The sequence below is a fragment of the Dermacentor silvarum genome, chromosome 6 (genome assembly GCF_013339745.2).
Source record: "Dermacentor silvarum isolate Dsil-2018 chromosome 6, BIME_Dsil_1.4, whole genome shotgun sequence".
NCBI lineage: Eukaryota > Metazoa > Arthropoda > Arachnida > Ixodida > Ixodidae > Dermacentor > Dermacentor silvarum.
Window position 1 is genome coordinate 83,561,667 of NC_051159.1, and position 21,947 is coordinate 83,583,613.

Genomic DNA, 21,947 nt, shown 5'->3' on the forward strand with positions numbered 1-21,947 from the left:
ACAGGCCGCATATTAATGCGGGCGGAATGCAAAACCGCTTGTGCAACGGGCTTTGGGTGCACGTTAAAGAAACCAAAATGATCAGTATTAATCCATAGCCATCTACTACGGCGACCGTCATAGCCCAATTCAATCAACGCTAGCAAATTACACTTTTACGCCGAATTGCTATAGAAGACTTCGACATCTGTAAGACTGTTAGAGGGAATACACGTTTAGAAGGCTGCGACAGGTTTGCTGCGAAACCAGGTTCAGTCGCTTCAGCGTCACTTGAAGGGGTGCGAAGACGGATAACCTTATTTTGAAAAATCTCATAGGCGGGCGTGGTTTTCTCGGATACTAATCCAGCAGTTGCGCTTAATTCGAGGCACCGCCGTGACTTCCTCAAATATGCGCGACAGAGGAGTCGTGACAGAGAATTCGTGGACATATGACGAGGCATATTCATGAGCCGGAAAAGAAGCGCTAAGGCGGAGCGATTCCCGGCCCGAACCTGTGGGCTATAATGACGCATCTATAGGAACACAATTATTATCGAGGTCCGGCGGTTTGTACTAAGCTTGCTCGCCAAAAGCGCAGTGTCATGTTCTCCGCAGCTCAGACACGCAACTGTCGTGACGTTTTGTCACAGCGCAGCTGCATTCAATAGAATTGAACCGAAGCGCATTGCGACCACTCTCCCAGCACTCCGGCGTGACACCGTTTACAAATGCAGTGACGTGGTTGCGACGCTGGCGCCTCACATCGTTGTAGCTGAAAATGTAACAACCTTATATCACGACGAGAAAGTGTGACCGGCGGAATAGGCGTATCTATATATGCGATGTTCTCCCGCTGCGTCTGTTTTCGATGCGACTCCCCTCTCGATGCGATTTCGCTACGACTAAGCCTCAGCTGGCCGTCTGGCTCGGAAGCCATGTCACCCATGAGTCCACACTGCGTATCAAAAGCTCGCCATGACGACCTCTCGATCCATCCTCGCCTGCTGCAACGAATAAGCTACACTGTAAACCGATTTGCGCCCTTAAGGATCCTTAAGGGTGGAAATCGGTTTACAGTATGGAGACTACATGGCGTCGATCATCGGTTTCACTGCATCTCTGTCGCATTCATTCGGACGTATCTTACGCAAAAGCATTCAGTTCGTCCTGTGCTCTACTCGTAAGGACGATCGCACGCGCGATATTGCGAGTCGTTTTCCGTTCCGCTACAGGCGTGGATACATCCGCGTTAAAAGTGGTATATCCTCGAGAAACAGTCGGACTCGGCGTCATCTCGTGCATCGACTCGTTTTCCTTTAAAGCGAGCTCGCAGGATTGGCGAACGGCGCTCGTCCGCGTAAGTGAGCCGCGCTACACAGTGGCGCGCATGGAAAGCAGCCAGCGAGCATCCCTATCCTTCGAAAGCGCACTTTCCCATCGCGCACTGCGAGGGTGTACGTGCGGTGCTTGAAACCCGCGGCGGCCGCTCGTCCCCTACTCTAACCGAGTTCCTCTCAGTTAGTCAAGGACCCGACGAGCCACCGCCACTGCGCGGTCATTTATGGGGCCCGCTCCGGGCCGAGAACGAGCGCTCGGAACGGGGCATATGCATTATTGCCCCGTGAGGTTCTCGGCTCGGGAACGCCATACGCTGCCCCGCTCTCTCTCTCTCTCTCTCGGTGTATACGCCCAGAAGGTCTGGACGTCGTGCCGGGGAATTGCTGGCCTAACGAGAGTTCCGCGTTTGTCTCGCCTTTGCGCTAATGACGTCGAGCGCCGTTGGAAAACTTGCGGACGCTCTTCTTTTGTAGGCCGTATATAGAAAACCGCAGCGTGCAGTACGCCCCCCCTCCCTGTTTTTAAATTTTATTTAAGGCAAGGGCTCGTCTTAAAACAAGTATCCTGTTTTGGAACCGGACGCGCTGGAGAACGCACTCAGTGAGTGGACTGCAGCGTAAATCTGTGGCACTAGTGTGTATGTGTGTGTTATATCTTTTTGTATGCGTTTTCTTCTCAAGACCGAAAAGTTCAAATGACAATTTTTTATTATCATTTTCTTTACTTTAAGCTTCTTTGTAATACAGCGACATCACCTCGTTATGCATGGCAGGACTTTTCGTTTTTGAGCGCTTGGCCAACGGGCCGAAAAAAAAACAGACGACCCCCAGCAGCGACGTTTGACTTCGGCAGCTTCCAGTGAAGTGATCCGCAGAGACGAATTAATGCCATGATTTTAACCTAGCTTATTTTAATTAAGAATTGAATTATGTGTTTCAACGTCCCCAACTGCACAGTCGGTAATGATGGACGCGTAAAGGGGAAGCTAAGGGATTTACTTCAACCACTTGCGGATACACCTAAACGTGCACCCAAAGCCCGGTACAACATATTTTAACACGAAAGTGTTTTATGCCGGGGTCCACCAAGACTTCACTGACGTATTTCCGTCACGGAACTACGTCAGCTTACAATGTACACGAACATAATACAAAGAAAGAAACCAGAAGAAAAAGTTCCACAAACATGCAAAATTTGGAAATCGAACCCACGACCTCTCGGTCCGCGACGATAGATCGCCGAGCGTTTAACCCATTGCGCCACAAACGCATTTGCAGAGAGCGACACAGACGCGCCTTATATATCTAACACTCCTCCGTGTACCCGCGCTCTTGCTCGGGGCGGTGCCGCCGTCTACGAGCAGAAAAGAGAAGTACTGCATTATGACACTAACGCGCACCGACAGTGAACGCTTCGGTGGTCTCAGCACTACGACGCCTCGATGCCAGCATTCGAAGGGACGCTGGCATCAAGAAGTACTACCAACGCCACCTAGGTGGCGTTCACCGTACTCAGCACAGCGGAGCGTGGCCTCCGCAATTAGCTCTGAAAATGTTTCTGAAGTTGATCGCGGAGGCTGCAATTACGACGCGCTGTACGCGCTGATTTGACTCGGTGACGATTCAGTTACGTGCTTTGTCTTGCGCGTTGTATTAGTGTGTCAGTTACGTGCTTCGTCTTTCGCGTTGTGCTAGCGTGTGCAGCGTAGTGCAGCTTCCATATGCACGACGGTTGCTCATGGTCATCGACGTTGGTAGTCGTGATGGAGGAGACGTGCCACCAGGCGTCAGCGTGGGTGCATCAACGCCTAAGGGCGTTTTAGCCACAAAACACCAATAGACATTATATATCAATGTGCAATAAACATTACACTACTTCTGTGAAGACACGTTTCACTTTCGTGTTCTATACCGATTCCTATATAAGAGGGATCAACCACATTTTTTTTTTGCATTTTATTCCGTTGTAATGTGGCCGCTGTGGCCGGTCATCACACCCGTGACCTCGTGTTCAGTAGTACAACCCCATAGTCACCGAAGCAGCGCGGCAAGCTTTTCTCCAAGTTGGATCGTTTTGCATTCTATCATAGAATACCATCGGTGCCAATGTATTAGATAGTCATCTAATGGCGTTTGTAATGCAGCGCACGAACGAGTCCAGTTCTTCAAAGGGAGCAAGGAATGCAAGCAATTTAAGAACGTGATTTTCTATAAAATATCAATGTCTAGGTCTTATATAAGCTTTAGTGTCCTCTGACTGATACGTGTGTGAGCTAAGTCTAAGCTTATTATGCTGCCAAGTAGTTATGTATTATTTTGTGTACACATAGTTGCGTTTCCTGCACACGTCTGCGAAGGAGGAGGAGGAAAGAATGAGAGAAGGCAGTGATGTTAGCCAGAAATGTGTCTGGTTGGCTACCCTACTCCGGGGGATGGGAAAGAGGGAGTAGAAAGATGAGATGGCTGTGTACTTCTGTATATGTTCTCGGACAAAACGAAGCACTATTACCTACGCAATTGCAGGCGGTTATGTTACGTAATTTTCTGGACTCATGCACAGAACTTTCTGTTCGTGCTGAGTGGCCATATTCAGCGGTTTTCGACACAATTTGTGATATTTTTTTTTTCTTTGACAAGCGACGAGAGGTATGGCTGGCGGCGTGGCGCCACCTCCGAGCGCCAACCTCTCCTACCGTGTTTACATCAGGTCATAAAAAAAGTGAGGGCAACACTAAAGCAATTTAGAATGCTAAAGTACTCTATCAAACTTACATGTTCGTTAACTTCGCGCTAATGGGTTGGAAGAAATTTTATCTAAACTTTGGCGCCTAAACTTTCGCTCCGGTACGTCCGGGTGACGTCACGTATGTCAAATTGTTTTTTCATATCTGGTTCGTTTCCGGCTCATCAAAAGTTCTGAAAACTTGGTAAGTTCAGTCTTTGGCTCCTTTAGAATACAGTGTATGGTGTGTCTTCACTGGCCCAAAATTAACTAGGCCCAAGCTGACTGTCAAAATCCAGGACTCCACGGAAAAAAAGGGGAGCTGGGGAGGGGGAAGAAAGCGAGATGCTGGAGGCAGCATCTCTATGTAAATAGAGAAAATAACCATCTCCTTATGCTTCTTGTCAGAAAAACCGTATTTATTGACCAATATACGTAGACGAAGATGTAACAACGCGTCGTACGTTGGCTTGTCGATTCTGCGTCCTCTATTTTTGTGTCAACTCACAGCAATCGAGATGTACTCGATGATTGCCTTTTGTCGTATCTGACGACACAACGGCCTCGACCGAAATGGCGGGACTTGTCTCAAAAGCTTACAGCACTAATGCGCGTATAAACCATTTTCACAAAGTTCAGCATGCTTTAGACTTTAAATCGAGGTTGGATATTTTACGTAACTTGCAGATGAACTAATCATGAACTGGAATAAAAGTAATGTGTCCAATTTGGCGCTATGGGACCGAAGAGGATATAGGGCACAACGAGACGCTGGTCTGCTACGTACCACCGTCAGTTGCACTTCGCTCCGTGATGAGGCAGGACGTGTGTCTAGTGAGCTGCTCAGCAGCGCTTTGCAATGTGGAGAACGTGGTCTAAGTCTTGGATACGGGACCTCAAAGAAGTGCGACGTAACGTTAACGCACTTCTATCGCACGTACGGCTAAACCGGCACTACATTTTTCATTGATTGATTGAGTGATTGATTGATTGATTGATTGATTGATTGATTGATTGATTGATTGATTGATTGATTGATTGAAAATCTGGGGTATACCCACTGCTTCCATAGCTGCTAGAAAGGTCGCTGGAAACATCTCATAAGTAAATAGCAAATGCTCGCAACAAGCACAGTACTTCGCCGGCTTCTGCACAATGTTAAATTGTAAATGAATGACAGGCGAAGAGGACCCTTTCAGTTATTTAGTAATTTAGCTGTGGAACGCGGAAGAGTGACTTGCAATTCAAGAAAATAAGAATAAAATGCGCGAGTTGCAGTCGTTGCCCGCTATTGCGAAAGCTACAGCGCGGTGGAGATTTTCGCTCGCCGATGTAACGGCGTCATTGAAAACCGCGCGCACATGCGCGATATACTTGTTGCCAGCCACGGGGTGAACTTGAGCTGGCTCCAGGGGTGGCCGTGGCCGCAGACTGCTCGGCGCCGTTTCTGACACGGCGTGACGATCAGCTTACGACGTCACAAACACGCGGCAACGCGACGCTGAGCGAGTTTATCGCGGGGCGCCCGGGGACGTCCGCTCTCTTAGGCGAGCGTGAACCGAGAATGGGATTCACCATTCGCGAAGCAAACAAGTCATTTAGCGATAACGTGACCTCCACGCTGCAGGAGGTTCCCTAGGATAAACAGCATGCGGAGACCCGGGAAGGAAAGGGACAGTTGGAGAACAAACATGAATTCCTAATGGAACCTCCATGAAACATGGAACCTCAATGAAACATGGAACCTAATGGAAGTACCGATACTCCATGAAAGGAAAAGTTGCCGTTCACTTGACAGTAGCATATAATACATACTTTCGCTATCATACTTTTTTTCCCCACTTTGTGGATTTCTTACCTCATTTGCTTAGAGGTCTAAAAATTGCAACAGCGCTCATGTGAGAAAGGAGCTGCAACACAGTTCACATTTGAGAAACGGGTTGAGCAAATATAAAAGAGAGAGAGAAAAAGGCAAAGAAAGGACAGGGAGGTTAACCAGAGATTATCTCCGGTTGGCCACCTTGTACCGAGGGAGTAAAAGGGATGATAAAATATGTTATTGATGGACGCTTTCATACTGATCAAGATTTACGTCTCTTTAGTTAATCATTACATGTGCTCCGCAATGACAACCAAGTGAGTGTGGTCTCAAGTTCAGGTCTCAAGCTCAGCCGTACTTTCAGTATACCATTGGTCAAGCATTTATCGGTTCGTATTCAACTTCGCCAGTGAGGAGGTGCTTCAACACAATTCAGCAGTCATAGAATCCACTGTAACCAATATGTGCTGTTCTGGAAGGCTATCATTATGCTCGTGTAGACTCCTGCTACTCGCCATATAGAGACCGTCTAGGAAGCTTGTGTCAGGTTTAGATTGCGTGATTTGTGCTGCGGACATTTTCGCGTTCACTCTCGTCACTTGGCTTTCGCGAACGTCTCTTGTTGCTTTGCCGTTGGCTAAGTGTGATTTCAGTTCTACCTATACGTCTAGCTATAATTTTCACGCGTTGTCCCTCTCCGACCGCGGGTAAGACTACATCTGCTATGCACACAACTAAGGCACTTCGGGTCTTCGCAACCACAATGGGGTTCGATAAGACGTACATTTGTTCTGTAACGCGCGCGTGTTCGAGCCCTCTTGGCGCGATTAGATTTCTTTGGGAATTAACCGCGATTTTGTGCAGAAGAGTGTGCAGAAGAAGGGGGCATATAATCGACAAGGTTAGTTTAGAGGAAGTGAAAGGGGGCCACTGGCTGCAGTGTTCCTTGCGACCACTGGCGCCTGGAAGTGCACTCCTGATTAAATTCCGGCCACGGCGGCCGCATTTCGATGGGGGCGAAATGCAAAAAACACTCGTGTACTTAGATTTAGGTGCACGTTAAAGAACCCCAGGTGGTCCGAATAATTACGGAGCGCCCCCACTATGGCGGGCCTTATAATTAGAAGTGGTTTTGGCACGTAAAACTCCATATTTGTTTTTCTTTCTTTTAATTTCGTGTGAATGTCAAACCGTTTTCCTGGCCCGATTGACCCGTCGGTAAAAACCGCATGGTGATAGGGTGCCGCCGTGCTGCGGTACTGGTTGTACCGGTGGTATGGTACTGCTGTCGTGCGGCGCTGCCGGTGGTACCAGTGGTACGGTACCGCCATGCGGTGGCACCGGTGAGAGACTGGTAGTACAATGCGGTATCGCCCGGCGGTACCGCATAGTGGTAAGGAAACTACGTAAAACCCCATAATTAATTTTTTTTAATTCACAGCGTTCTCGCGTTCTTCCCTCGTGACAAGTAGCGTTTTGAGACGCTGTTGTTGAGACGCTGTGCCTGTGGTGAAATGCTTTGCAGAGAAATACATTGGCGTTCAAGTTACTTTTGCGCTTCAATGCATAAAATGGCGTTTTGTGTTTTGTTAAGAAAGTCATTGGAACGCCAGTGCATTTCTTCGCAAACTTCCGGAATTAATATCTCAAAACTGGTTTAATCCTGAGAATTCGTTCCAAGCGTATCCGCCTTGCGAGCTCCAAGGCTAGAATTTGCCAATTGCAATATGGGCCATAATGTAATTAGTTAAAAACTTTATTAGTGAATGTTTGTTAATTAGTCGACTATGCATTTCAATTTTTTGTGCGAGTAATGTCGGCCACTTCGAGTGGGCGACCAGCTCATGAACTAGAATTGCGCTATATGCTACAGGCCAACCGGACACTTAACCTGGTTAACCTCTCTGCCTTTCGCCTCTTATTTTCCTTCCTCCTTCCTAAACATTTTTGAAAGCGTTCGCTGAAACACACCGTATAAATTGAAAGAAGTGCAGGCGCACGTAACAAAGCAAGAACAAACATTTAATTTTGACTTTCGGTCGGGGTCCGGCCTTCACCAAACACAAGGCACAAAACTGCAAGTCCGCGCACAAATGCTTGGTATGGCATGACGCTTAAACGGCCACGCGCGAGGGTATACTAATATACCTATATACGGGCACCGTGAGGCGAAAAGGTGGCGCAATGTATAGCCGCTGGGCTCAGTGGGTACAGAAAAAAAAAATTCTCGCCACTACAGTGCACTATTGTTTCATGTGATGAAGGCCGGACGCCGCCGAAACATCGAAATTAAATGTTTGTTCTTTTGCTTTTTTACGTGCGCCTGCACTTTTAATTTATTAAACACCGGATCCGAAGAACTACTTCCTTAATATAAATACGAGAAAAGAATGTCCACGCCCTTGGGCGCCATGTTAGGCGTAATTACGACGTTTAGCTTCTCCCATACCGACCTACCAAGAGCAGGCCGACAACTTCTGTTGCGCACCCACCTGGCCGTCCTTCCTCGACCCCCATATGTGCGCCTTTCGGCAGCGCGAGGCGTGGCTGACAGCCGCGGGAATCGTCATTAATGGCAACGACGTGCCTTGGAGTTCGGGACGATGGCACGCAGGGAAGCACGCGCCTGCGAGGGACCAGAGGAGCCCGGTATAGGCCCGTATAATTGTGTGCAGTGGCTGCACGACAGAAAAGGAAAAGCGTGACAGGCCGGCCGTTCGGAGCCCTGCAGAATAAGTGCCACCATAGGCGACAGTGAAACCGCGTCCTGCATAGAATAGGGAGCCGGGGAAGTATAACAATCTTTGCACCGGCCGCTAAGTCTTATTCTCACTAGAGGTAGCGATCTGGCCATCGCAATCCCTAATTTGTTAGCCTGCAGGACTGCTGTTTCTCTGAGGAACCGGTCTTGCTACTTCCAGCGCCATCAGATGTAATGCGCGGAACGATGCGTAAGAACAGAGAATGACAATAATCTGAGAGGGTGGCCAATGGTTAAATTCTAGATTTCTCTGAATGGCGAACGTCAGTAAGGTTAGGTAGTGTTCTCTCCGTGCAGCCCAAAATGTTGATTGTACAAAAGGGGTGTGTGTGCGTGCGCGTGTGTATACGAGAGAGATGAGTGTCAGGGGAAAAGGCAGGGATGTTAAGTCTTTAGGCTGAGCCCGGTTGGTTATCCTGCAAAGGTGAAAATGGGCAGATAGATGAGCGGCAGACAAAAGTATAGTGAAACGGTGAGGGAGTCGCCACTGCTTCCACCAGCACCAGTCTCTCGCGAGCAAGGCCAGCACTTTTTGGCAACCCAAGTCGCTACCACGCTTCGCGGTGGCGTGTTCGAGAGCGACGACACCCGCCAGCATGCCCGATAGCGTACGGCACCACAGCACGTGGGGCCACGCGTTGCAGGAAGAGTGGAAAGGGGAGAGGGGGTAGACGCAGGGCGAGGCTCAGAATTTTGCTCGCCATTGCGTCAAGGAGCGCCGATCGAAATCTCGCGACAACGTGGCTCTGCGCAAACACGGGCCGTGGTTCGGCCACCGCGGCCGGCGACCGGTAGGCCCCACGAGAAAAAAAAAGGAGAAAGACCTTCCCCTACGGCGCAGATAGTCACGTTTATTGAAAACGTGACTCTCCTTTTCCTAAACACAAAGGCACAAAACGGCAAGTACGCGCCACAAACGCTTGGCATGCACCACGCTTACACGGCGACGCGCGAGGGTAGATAAATACACCTATATATATATGAACACCGTGAGGTGAAAAGGTGGTGCAATGTATAGCCGCTGGGCTCAGAAGGCACAGAGAAAAAAACTGTCTCCGCAATAAAGTGCACTTTCATTTTTTCTTTGGTCCTTGTAAGGTCCTTGTAAGGCTTTTCTGCGCAAATGAATACGGTTGCTCCGTGACATTTCACTTTGATTAATAATGGTGCGAAGAAGATATAATTCTCGCTTGACACCGCTGCCCCTAATAATACGACTTGAAGTGCAGGGCCGTGTTCCAGAACCTCAATTTTCAGCCCAAATTTCACTTTCGTTTGACGTGGCATCCTATAGCGTGATAGAGAGGTTTCGTTTGTGGGAGCTATACATAAAGTGGCTTGGCCGACCATGCATCTCGAATGCTAGAACCAGACGACACGGATTGCATATAATCCGGAGTGGAGGGATCATGAATGCAAGCCAGCTACTCAAGTGCTTCCACCGGGTGGCTTGCTGGTGGTGAAGATTCACCTGCGGCTGGTGTGACCCTCCGGACCCGAAGCATCGAGCGACGCGAGCAAATCATTTCACCCCATTGCAATCGTCAAAAGCAACACCCTCGTGTGAGAGATCGCAAGTTTCATTAAGTTTCGTTGAGGATCGCAAGTTTTAGCGGCGGCCAATCGCATGCAACTGTCTTAAGAAGCCGCAGCTCTGCATACAGATGCTCTAATATCGAAACACGTCGACGAGTCGTAAAAGATCAGATGTAATGAGACATGAATAGAGCTCGGGACGAAAATTAAGCGTTTTCTTCTACTTAGGCTACTAGTTTGCAGCGGACGTCGGAAGTATCTGAAATGAAAATAGCGCTTGAGCCCGTTGGGCTACGCTTATTTTTCCCTGTCCTGTTCGTGTATTTTGTTCAACAAGCAACGCCACTGTCAACATCAGCGTAGTTTCTATCATAAATCTGCGCGCGGCCCTTTCGCAACTTTCAGTCACAACATGCACATACTTCTCAAAAGCCACACTCCTACCCGCATCAGATCAAAATTTGTTTTGCTTGAATATAAGGACGGGTGCAGCCACGGAAAGCTGACACATGATACGTGAGAAAGATTGCTCGATGCAGTAAGCTGCCATTCACAAGATGTTTTTTTTTTTTTTTTTTTTTTTTTATGACGGCCGGATGTTGGGTTGTCCGCCGCAAAATAGACACCTCCGAATGAGCTTTAGCGACAAACGAAGCGTCGTTGAAACGGTGTGTACGCATTATTCCTCTTGTGGTGAGGGTGGTTGTGTGTTGTACCTACAGGGAGGTTTAGCCTGGTGATCCTGTTGCCATGCCTAAAGCATATTGCAGTTCGTTTCAAAGACGGCCGCCAAAGATTATGTGGGGCCGTTACGACGGAGCGTGAAATTACGGAGTGCACGACAATCAACGCCCGGTGTGAGTCCTTTGCACACCACGGCCTTGAAAGGTGTACGCATTGCCTCGTGCTGATTCAAGACAGGTCAAGGTATGGAAGCAGTATGCGCGACACTGTGTTACGTCTTACATTACCTAACGTTGCCGGTCAAGAATGTCCTGATATCCCCGCGGGATGCAATACTACCGACACCTCCACTTACGTCACCGGGGCCGAATTCACAAAGCGTCTCGCTCATAAGTGCTCTTCGCCATTGGCCAGCCGCCTCCGCTAATATTTGTAGCATTAGGATTGACTGGAATTTTCTCTTATGAACAGTTCTAGCGTAAGAGCTTTTTATGAATGTGTGCGCTGGTTTCTATTACTGTTAAGGTGAAATTTCCTGAAGGTGTTGTATTTCAAACTTCAAAACAGAGAATTCGGAGCAAGAACAAGTTCATTTAAAGAAACGCAGAAACATAGGACGCTTGCTCGATGCATCATTTGAAGAATACTTACATTGACCTGTGCACCACGTCGCGCTATATCGTCTAAAATCGTAATTTATATCTTGTCATGACGTCATGATGCGATTAAGCCATCCAAGGGCATAACATTTTTTGTTCGAGGGTGTTACCGTGAGGCCCTATACGCGAGGTCCGTTTTCAGAACGATATAGCAGATGCATCCACAGTCACTTACTAGTTTATAACATGCCCCAATAAACAAAATATTCTGTTACGCAACTCGTAATATATTGCAAGGCCACAGCTAACCGTTTAGTGGGCCCCTTGCTGCTTCAGTGTAAACTCCCATGACCACGCTGTACTATACTTTCATATACAACTCACTTGGGCTCAAAGAAATTCTCGACGGCTCCTCGTGCGACATAGCTGACCGAAATAAATAAACCGATTCCGCGGAAGCGCGAGACACGGCGATAGCGGTGTCACTCAAGCCGCGCTCGTAAGCGAGATGCTTGTTGCCAGCCGCGAAGCAAATTCGTTCTCGCAGAAGACGGAAACTGCATGTCGCCGCTCAAAAGCTGACCTATCTGGAAACTGAAATTCATTTGTCACTTCCCCTTAGCTGAGAGGGCGCAACACGACGCGGACGAAGTTATCGTTTGGTCACGCATTCATTCGATGGAATTTCGCTCTGTAGAGCAAGCGCACGCGTTTCACGTGTGTGCGCGGTGCACGGCTGTATTTGCGGCACCCGTTATATGCGATGCGCGCGCGTATGCACGTGTGCGTGTGCGTGCGCGCGTGTGCGTGCGTGCGTGTGACAACGAACCCCCCCTCCCTGGGAGCTCTGCCATGGAAACTGTGTGTTCTCGAACGATCTGTGGTAACGTCCAGTGAGTTGACGATTAGGAAGGCAGAAGAAACCGAGGGTTCGTGCTGTGGCGAGAGCTTTATTGTGGAGCGTGCCAAATTACTGGGCCGTTGCGTAATGTTTGCGAAATGGCTATGAGGTGGGGGTGCATAAGAAGAGAGGCCCTGCGTCGGGGTCGCGCAGAATGTGTGCACTTGTGGAGAGGAAGGCAACTACGCAATACGGCAGCGACACGCTCTATTCGACATGTCGGGGAATCTTTTCGTTCATCGAACTCGTGAGTTATATCACTGTACCGGATATATCACTGTTCCGGATTTTTTCAATTGTCTTGTTTTTCGATGACCTCAGAACGTTCTGATGCGTGTGTCAATCGATCGATCAATCAATCAATCAATCAGAACTTTATTTTGACTTTAGGATAAAGGTCGGCGTTAGCATACTTTAGGATGACAGACTAAAAGCCGCCAAAGACAACGACTTAACATGTTCTAATGGCCGCGACAAATAAAAAAGGTAGCAAATGTTACAAAGTGAAAAGGGACAGAAATGAGAAATTCGCAGGAACCAAATGCTCTGTAGCCCGTTTCTGAGCATATAGTACTCCCTAGTGTATGTTTCGGAGTCCAACTTAAGCCGATGTTACAAGTGCAGGTGAACCTAAACATGAAACAACGCACTGAAGTAGTTTCCTAATTGTTTGCGTTTCAATATTTGAGCACTGTATATAATTTATAGCGATGCCCTGGAATATATCAATGCAGCAGTGATGCTTTCAAGGAAATAGTCGCATCCACGGCGTACACCTCCCAAAAGGCTTCAGGTGCATCACGCGTGGCTATTTAATGGGGCGTCTATTTATTACACCTAAATACGGTAAACTAAGCAGCATGAAATTTCGCCAGCTGTTCCTTTTCTGTTATCGCGTATGGCACTCGGTCCCGAGACAAATACATCTGGCGCACATTTAGCACACGCAAAGCCCCCCCCCCCCCCCCCCCCGAAAAAAAAGAAAAAAAAGTAATCTCCCTTCCGCAACTACCATCAGTCTCTACATTGCATGTACCGCCAGAAATTGATCTCCATTTGACACGTGCTCGTAATCGTCATTTTCCAAGGAGACGAAATAGCGATAATGTGCTTCATTGCTAACGTTTAGTGGGTTCACTATTTTTTCTTGCTTTCATTCCCGCCTTTCTCCCCACTACAAATCACACTGATAAATTTTCGCACTTATTGAACTTGATCTTCATCGACGTAACACTTTGTTCTCCTGTACAATCAGCGTGCTCACGCTGTCATAGGTGTCAAGGCTGTAAAAGACCACTACCTAGTGCTTCCAAAAAGCATCTGTTTGCCTTGGTTCGTATATGAAAAGTTGTTTGCCTTGTGTTCTAGCCGTTTATTACGCATCACAAATAAATTTACATTACTGATGGAGAAAACAAATTGCAGTATACAGCGAAGCTTTGTGTGAGTGCATAAAGAGTCGAAACAAGAGTACACGCACGCACGCACGCACGCACGCACGCACACACACACACACACACACACACACACACACACACACACACACACACACACACACACACACACACACACACACACACATACATACATACATACATACATACATACATACATACATACATACATACATACATACATACATACATGCATACATACATACATACATACATACATACATACATACATACATACATACATACATACATACATACATACATACAAGCGCGGGCGCACAGAAATTATGCCAGGCTTTTGTTAAACGGAGTTGCTGACTACTAGCGAGTATGACGGACGCCTTGAACGCACCATGGTTTCAGAGGTAGCATGTCCATACGTATACGTGGCGCAATTCGAGTCCATTCTACCTGCAAGAAGCGTGTACATCCTCATTATAGTACAGCCGCGGTTGCTAGGAGGCGAGCTTTCGGGTTATTTTTTTCTTTCCCTCGCACGGCCGGCGCCGCCGCTGCCGCGGATGCGCACAGGCGAGCGCCTTCTGTTGGTGGTGCAAGGAACCCAGCGGCGCGTGCAGAGCGAGTTCTCCGCTGTGATTGGTTGGCATATTCGGCAAGAGAACAACCAGGCCATAGCCACGGTCACAAAACCCGGCGAGGTTCGTGAGAAAAGCTTCGCTTTTAAAATAAGTGGATTCATGGCGCTATTAAATACCTGCGCACAGGCCAACACAAACTCAACGTACGTGGCATGCAGGTTCTTTCTACCACTATTTCGCGTCCCCCTCAAGTCACGACCTTGCCTCCTTCTAGCGTTCGGCTCCTTACACGAACACCATACAGAATAAACAAAGGCAAGACTGAAACAACGACAACCTCGTCGCTGCGCGCGCATCCTGAGCCGTGCGTGCCGCCACTTTGTCTATGCTAATGAGGCCGCGCTCTCACATCGCTCATCAAAGGCTGCGACCGTTTAATGGTCCTCCCCTTCTTTTACCTCCAGATTCCTCCTCCCTGTTTTCTCTCCCTCATACATGTATACACACAAGCACACACACACAAAACGTGGCGTCTCCTGGGCGCAGCTTTCACAGCGCAACTTTGCTTTCTCCCTTTTTATCGCCGCAATTTTGGCGCCGAGAAAAGCAACACCTTGGAGGGCACAGAGCTTGGAACGCCTCGAGGAAACCGCCGGGGCGGGGAGTGCGCGACGATGATGTACGACACCTTCCCCCCCATCGCGTGCGTCCGCGTTATATCGCTTCGCCGGGAGGCACGCGCGATTCAAATTTGTCTCAATTGCCCGTCTCTAATGGCCGCCAAGACGTGTGGGGCGTCGTCGTTGTCACACGACAGCAGGGTGCCTTTGAGAGAGCGACGACCGAGACGCCGCTGCGGGGCGCACGTGGCACAAAAGCGGAGGCGCTGAGCTCGAGCTTGGCACGCAGTGTTGGCGACACCGGCCTGACGCGATAGAAAATAGGAACGAGTTTTCTCAGAGAAAGAGACAGGAGCTTGGACTTAAGCAGCGCGCCCGTTTTCAATAGTTTACAGGCCACACGAGCGTAATAAAATTTGCTGCTCGCCCTCGTCATCTCTTTAGGAGGAGAAGGAGAGCAAACTGATTTAAATGTAAGGTGGACCAACGTTTATTATTTACATGTCGACCAAGGTAGTACGTTCTAGCCTGTAACTCTACGCTTGAAAACAAGGGATGAATGAAGATTTAGTGGGAAACAGACTACAGGCTACCCATGCACCCTGTTTTGAAAACTGGGCTTCTGTGTAGGTATATTGTTTTTCAATGTACGTAGCCTACAGGCATTCTGTACATGTGATATCAAGCTGGAAATGCAAGGTCACGGCTCTGCAGATTGAATAAACAAAGCTTCCAGCCTAATAAACCTAACCGTAAGTATATTGGCTTATTCTGCCTATGAAAACAATATGGGCCACCTGTGGACTGCAGAAAATGCTATAGGAAGGTGGTCTATAGAGTCTGCGTGCACATTATAGATAAATGCCGTTAGGTTTTCGCAAAGTAAATATTCTTCGGCTCCTGGTTCGTTTTTGACGCTTCAGAGCTGTGGATAGAAGGCAGCATAAACGGAGCAACTTGGGGCGTATTCCGAATTGATGCCTTTCTAGGTTATCGCTTTTATGCACGTTGATTGGCTACGCTAATCAATGCTAATTGAAAAGATGCCCGTCGCTTCAGTGAGGCGTCAGGTCACGTGAAAGTGACCCTTAAAGTACTCAATGGAGAACACAGCCACTGCATGATATCAAGTCGGCTCTAGTTGCTATCTATGTGGCCATGGAATCCTTGAAGTGAACAGCGCAGGCCTAGATTAACTTTTTAGTTCATCGAAATGCACGCCTTCATTGCGAAGTCACAAGTGGTGAACATCTCCCACGACCGTGTGCGATTTTGCGCAATCGAATCCTTTCGCTGTGTGTTGTGGCAGCTCCACTACGGCACTATGCAACAATATTTGAGTGAAGGTAGAATAATGTGAGGATTCCATTTCACAAGAGAGAGAGAGAAAAAAAAACGAAGAGGGAAAGGTAGGGAGGTTAACCAAGGACGTGCCCGGTTGGCTACCCTACACATGGGGAGGGGGAAAGGGGAAGAATAGATAAAGAGAGAAAATAAAAAAAAATTGGAGTCAGTCATTCGCAGAGACAGTCAGAGAAGAATCTCCGCTGTCACAGGCGTTCGTACAATCCAGTACTCTTCACGAACTGCAGAAGGGCTTTTGTGGCCTTTTGCAATATTTACCATTGTATGAGGCAGGATTGAGCACAGTTATCACTGAATATCGAATTCGCGGCTGCAGTTGGGGCAGTGCATTATTAAAGGTATACGAAGCAGTAATTAGCTCTGGTAAGTAAAGGACAGAAAAAAAATGTTGACAGGTGACAGGATCAACATTTTTCAATGGCAGATCGAAGAAAACAAAAAACAAATGCTTAGAAATCAAACGTTTGGTTCTAGCTTCAAGAATCTCCGGGACACCACCAATTCGTTATCTACTCTTTGTAAAGCAACAACTAAACAGGAACACTTTAAAGCGTTTTCGCAATCTGCCAAGCAACATTCCAATAAAAATCAGCGCGCAGCACCTTATCGACCACACCGAAGCTGAGTTCGGTTACCTATAATACAGTTCTCTGATGAAAACCTTAAGGAAATCGAAGTTATCACTTGGAAGTTTCCTTGAAGCCAGGCAACGGTTCCTTGAAAGTTTGTTCTAAGCGTCAATTGAAAGCCAAGCAACACTCCTATTTTGCCAGAAAAACAACCTATCTTCCCTTTCGGGAACAACCAGTAAATGCTTTTAGGGATGATTAAAGGTGCCGCAAGTGGAAATAAATACGGGAAAGAAATTATTCAGCCAAAGTGAAGCTGCAGAAGCCCTGCACTGTGAAGCGTAGCTGTGCACGTCTAAGGGGGCCGCATGAAGTGAAACAGTGGAGGCCAAGTCTTAGCGCGCAAACCTGGAATCCCCTTTCACCGAGGCGTAAAGCAAGAATTTGCAGAACACCCGATAGCTAAAGAAAACTGGCATCAACTTAAGACCGACGCGCCACAAGGCGCCTTTTGTGAGAGTCGGACCTCTTCGGTTTGGCTACGACCAAGGAGTCGGTGTTCATCTTCAATTCCGTGAACAACAGAGAATCCAATATCTATTCCTTGAAACATACCAGAATAGAAACTGTTTGTTGACCAAACGTTCTGTATAGCCACACTTCTTTTTGCCTTCAGTCCGACGTTCTTCAATCGAAGACTAAAATATATGTATCGCAGAGTGTTCTAAAAATGATACTTCGGTGACGGCAACAGCTAATTCCGTTTAATAAACGGAATTTCCCTGGCAAAGAAAGCATGAAAGATGGACGTGACAATCTTCTCGAGTCATGAGGCGCACCAAATGAGACTTATCATTATTTTTTATTCATTACACAAACCCACAATATTGAGCGAATATATCGCATCATTACATATCGCAAAGCACATCGCATGCCTTGCTTACCTCCTAGTAGCCGGTTCTCGCTGCCAGATATAATAAAGCTGTATTATTAAGCGAGAAGCTGCGTGGCAAGCACAAGCCGTGAAATTTGGGATTGCGGCCCCGTTGCGAAGCCATGGATGGAGCTCTGACGTAGAGAGCGGGTTGTGTTAGGACGCTGGTGGTTGCGCTGCCAATCACCGTCTCGAAGTACACGAACGCGGTTGAATTGCGTGGCCGCTGAGAATGACGAATCGCGTCGTCACTAATTCCATCTCTCTCCAGACGCCATTTAACGGCACCCCGTTTATGGAGGCATGCCGGCCTTTATAACCGTTTAATAAATTCTTATTGGCTGAGTTGAATGAAAGCTACTGTTTCGGCAAGAGACGACATCCGCTGTGGCGGAGCTGCCAAGCTATAAAGAGCTCCGTGCAACTAACTAGCTCCTTCACAAGTTTGGCTGCTGTAGCGCTGTACGCTAATTGTTCCTTTCGCTCTGTTCAGGTAAGTGCAGGTCACTTCCACTTCTGAAAATATATATATATATATATATATTGGTGTTGTCGTCCCATACTTCAACGACGTGCTTTACGATGATCAGCATTGCGGCTACCGATGAAGAGGGCTAAGAGTGAATTTTGAAACTTCTCCACACAAACACACCCAAAAAGAACGGGTCCACCCGTCGAGATGCAGGCGCGGCTTTCCGAGGTACTATAACTACATGGTGTTTTAACTCCCGAGGGTAACTTTAATCTTTTCGTTTTACAGCCATAGTCTCAATTTCTCATAACAAGTCCTTCCCTCCTTACGTCGAGCGCGACGCAGGTAAATGAGCCAATTCGGGAGTTTAGTGGCGAGACATTTAATCCGCCCTGGTGGCTCCGTAGATGTGGCGTTGTGCTGTTCAGCACGAGGTCGCGAGTTCAAATCCCGGCCACGGCGGCAGCGTTCTCGTGGGGGAGGAATGCAGAAACGCTCATGTGACGTTCTTTGATTGTACGTTAAACAACCCCAGGTGGACAAAGTTAATCCGGAGCCCCTTCACTGCGGCGTCCCTCAAGAGCACAGTGCCAGTTTCAGGAGAATAAACCTCATAACTTGTTAGTATATTCAAATTTCAGTTTAACGTCAGATACTCAGACGTAACTAAAATGCAGGAGCCCACAATAAAGTGTTTCCAGATGTTTACGCCCACACTGGAAGGTAGTATACGACAGCCAAACAAGTGGGCTGCTGGTCAATGCGACAACGGAAAGAGCTGGCATTAGACTGTGGTACTGCCTCTACCATTCGGCAGTTAGAACATTTTTGCGACATTAGCAGCGATGAAAATAGAGGCTAGTATCTGCGCAAACAATGTTCGCATTAGTCTCCACCCGAAGGTGCATCTCAAAGCTTGAAGACAGGTCTCCGCTTGGCAAAGCGTCCGTGTCGTCCCGATCAAACAATCCTACACATGGGACGTAGGTTGTCTTCGGCTCGCGTGTAGCTCTCAGGGGCCCAAGTGTTCGAGATAATCGGGGGATATATAAAGAACAAATAAACAAAATAAAGAAACGTAAGAACCACGAGGCCCTCAGCACTCGCGCAATGTCCCGAAACTAACTCGCAATGGCGCTCGCGAAGCGTGGGGCGAGGTTGCGCCCTGAGTGCATTACCCGTGGAGGGAGCATTCGGTGACGCCCTGACGCCAGCGCGACTCAAATCGGCGTGGGCGTAAGGGTGCACCGGTCAAGAAGTAGGAACCCGAGCTCACGCCGAGAAAGTGCTCAGGCCCATCTCATACGCAATCGGAGCTCCTCCGTTCTATTTCTGCTTCTCTTCTATAATCTCGGCGTTCTTTATCGCTCCATTCCCTTCTTTCTTTCTTTCTTTCTTTCTTTCTTTCTTTCTTTCTTTCTTTCTTTCTTTCTTTCTTTCTTTCTTTCTTTCTTTCTTTCTCTCTTTCTTTCTTTCTTTCTTTCTTTCCTACTTTCAACGCAACAAGAGCTCTACGATAGTCGGACTAACCTGTAACGTAGAGAAGTAATCAGGAGGAGGAAAGATCAAGTGAGATAGAGATGGGAAAACGAAAGCAGCCTCTTTTTACGATCTTCATCAAGCGCCGACAGCCCGTTCCCTTCCTCGTCCTTTAGGCTTGCGTTAGGAGAAGGAAAGAGAGAGTTGGGCGGGCGAGAAGGCATGAAAGACAAATGTGAGGAGGGAACGACGGAGTGGAGGAAAGCCTGCGATAAACAGGGCCGCATCAACTTTCCCGAGGACGGGCTCGCGCAGCACGAAACATCGCCGGCATCGCTGATGTGGTCAGTGCCAGTCCCCGGTCGCCCGGATTCGCTGACGCCATCGCCGCCTCGTGAACGTTCTGTCAGTCCTTCTTCGCGCGTTGACTCGTAGAGCGGCACCCGCATGGACGAACGCGAGGGTTTGTAAGGCTTAAACATTCGGAGCCACTGAGGGTGATTGTGAGCTTCTTCTTTTTTTTTTTTGCTTTTTTTTTGCTAATGGCGCCCCTATGCACCTGCAGTTTTCTTTTGTCACCGGGATAAGCTCGTCGGTTTATACCGTTACGTGTGTTACGTATGCCCGCGTTCCCGAGTGCTACAAGCAGCGCATTTTGTCATGAAGAACTGTGCATAGTTTCTGCCTTTGGAAACTAGTTTGTTTTTTTCACTAAAGTCAACGAACCCCAAGGGAGGAATTCATACATTGTACAATATATCGTAACGGTGCTGGTGTAATGAAGTATGAACGTGGAGCTATAGCAGTAAGTGAATAAATTGAGACCAGTCCAGTCCAGGCTTCTGCTATAACTACATGTTCTTCGACCACAGCGCTTTGCAGCAGTATACTTGAGAGTAAAATAACCGTAATCAGAACCACGACTGTATGCGTTTGCATTGACCGTTAGTTTAAAATGTTCTACACGAGTTTAAAATGACATCAGAACGTTAGTCTTCATGATGAGTCCTTAGACGAGTTGTATAGAGCCGGAAGCATGAAAACATACTGCCTGCGAATCCACAAAGCTAACCAAGTGCGAAATGTGTCGGAGACTCTCCGGTGTGTCGATTGGTCAATGTATAGTTGATGAACAAGACACAAGCTTGAGGCGAAGAGTGCAGAGGTCCGCAATTTATAACTCATACTAATGCTGCACTCCTGACTATTCATGCTGCTATCCTAAGCTTATCTGGCATATGTCGCCGTGGGGGCTACATATGCCGTTATTAACGAATGCCTGTAAATACTCCCACATTCGTAAGCAATCCCAAAGGGCAAAATAGCCATGAAGCAAGCACGTTGAAGCCTTTGAGGCTTCAACGTGCTCGCTTCATGACTATCTTGCTTAAAAAAAAGAAAAAAATAGAAAGAAAGCCAGAACAAGATAATGCCCGCGCTTGCAGGGCCTGTACTCGTATATCACGTGACGGAAGTGTGGGCCATGCTATCTAATGGAGCGCAGCTAAGCCGCTTGTTTTCCTGGACTGGGTGTCCAAGACAAAATCAGCATATTTTACCACCTCGATTCCCATAGCTACAACGCAGTACAAACTAAACGCGTGAAATTAGGGTATTACGCTTGAAATGGGAGGCGTATTCATGTGTCTGGCTGAAACTTTCCGTTTCCAGTCGGAAATTTCAGTCGGAATAGTCCGTTTTCAGTCGGAGAAAATAAACGTCCCGCTTTTGTGAAACTTATCAGTGAAATTGCCGTTGCTGTGTACGCGTGTTCGTGTTAGGATGCCCTGTGTCCCCTTTGTCCACGCGTATATAGTGCGTTGTCGAACACCAGCGCCCCTTATGGACGATCTGCAGCGCTAATCGCATGGCGTAAACCAAGCCGTTGTCGGGCCAGCAGGACCCGCACGGGCTGCGCAGTCTGCCTGCAGTATTTACGCACGAAGCGCAGTGATAATCATAAACAGTGGGATTTGACCCGCAGGGTACTCGAGATTCTAAATCGAGGCAACAATGGAGAAACGCCCGAAAGCCCGCCGAGTTTCACGGACGCAAATATCGCTCGCGAAAAATCCCCGCGCGGAATCCACAGCGCTGATTACTTCGACAGTTCCAATCGTTGTCGGTGCAAATATTAAGGTGTCATGCGGGTGGGGACTATAAGCTCTGTGTACA

At 47.9% G+C, this 21,947-nt stretch overlaps 2 protein-coding genes across 3 annotated transcripts in view; one reads left to right on the forward strand and one right to left on the reverse strand.

The window, feature by feature from the left end:
- The window catches only part of LOC119456768 (beta-mannosidase-like), a 250,915-nt gene that overhangs the window by 225,012 nt on the left and 3,956 nt on the right, over positions 1 to 21,947 (reverse strand). The window lies entirely within an intron of this gene.
- Positions 1 to 21,947, forward strand: part of LOC119455683 (uncharacterized) — a 171,960-nt gene that overhangs the window by 74,668 nt on the left and 75,345 nt on the right. Inside the window, exon 1 of one of the 2 annotated variants that reach the window (XM_049668953.1) lies at positions 12,411 to 12,587. The exons of the other annotated variant lie outside the window; for it this stretch is intronic. Coding sequence (XP_049524910.1) covers positions 12,557 to 12,587 — 31 coding nt within the window. The 5' untranslated portion in view covers positions 12,411 to 12,556. Of the gene's footprint in view, positions 1 to 12,410; positions 12,588 to 21,947 lie in introns of those variants that run through there. 2 annotated transcript variants of the gene reach the window in all.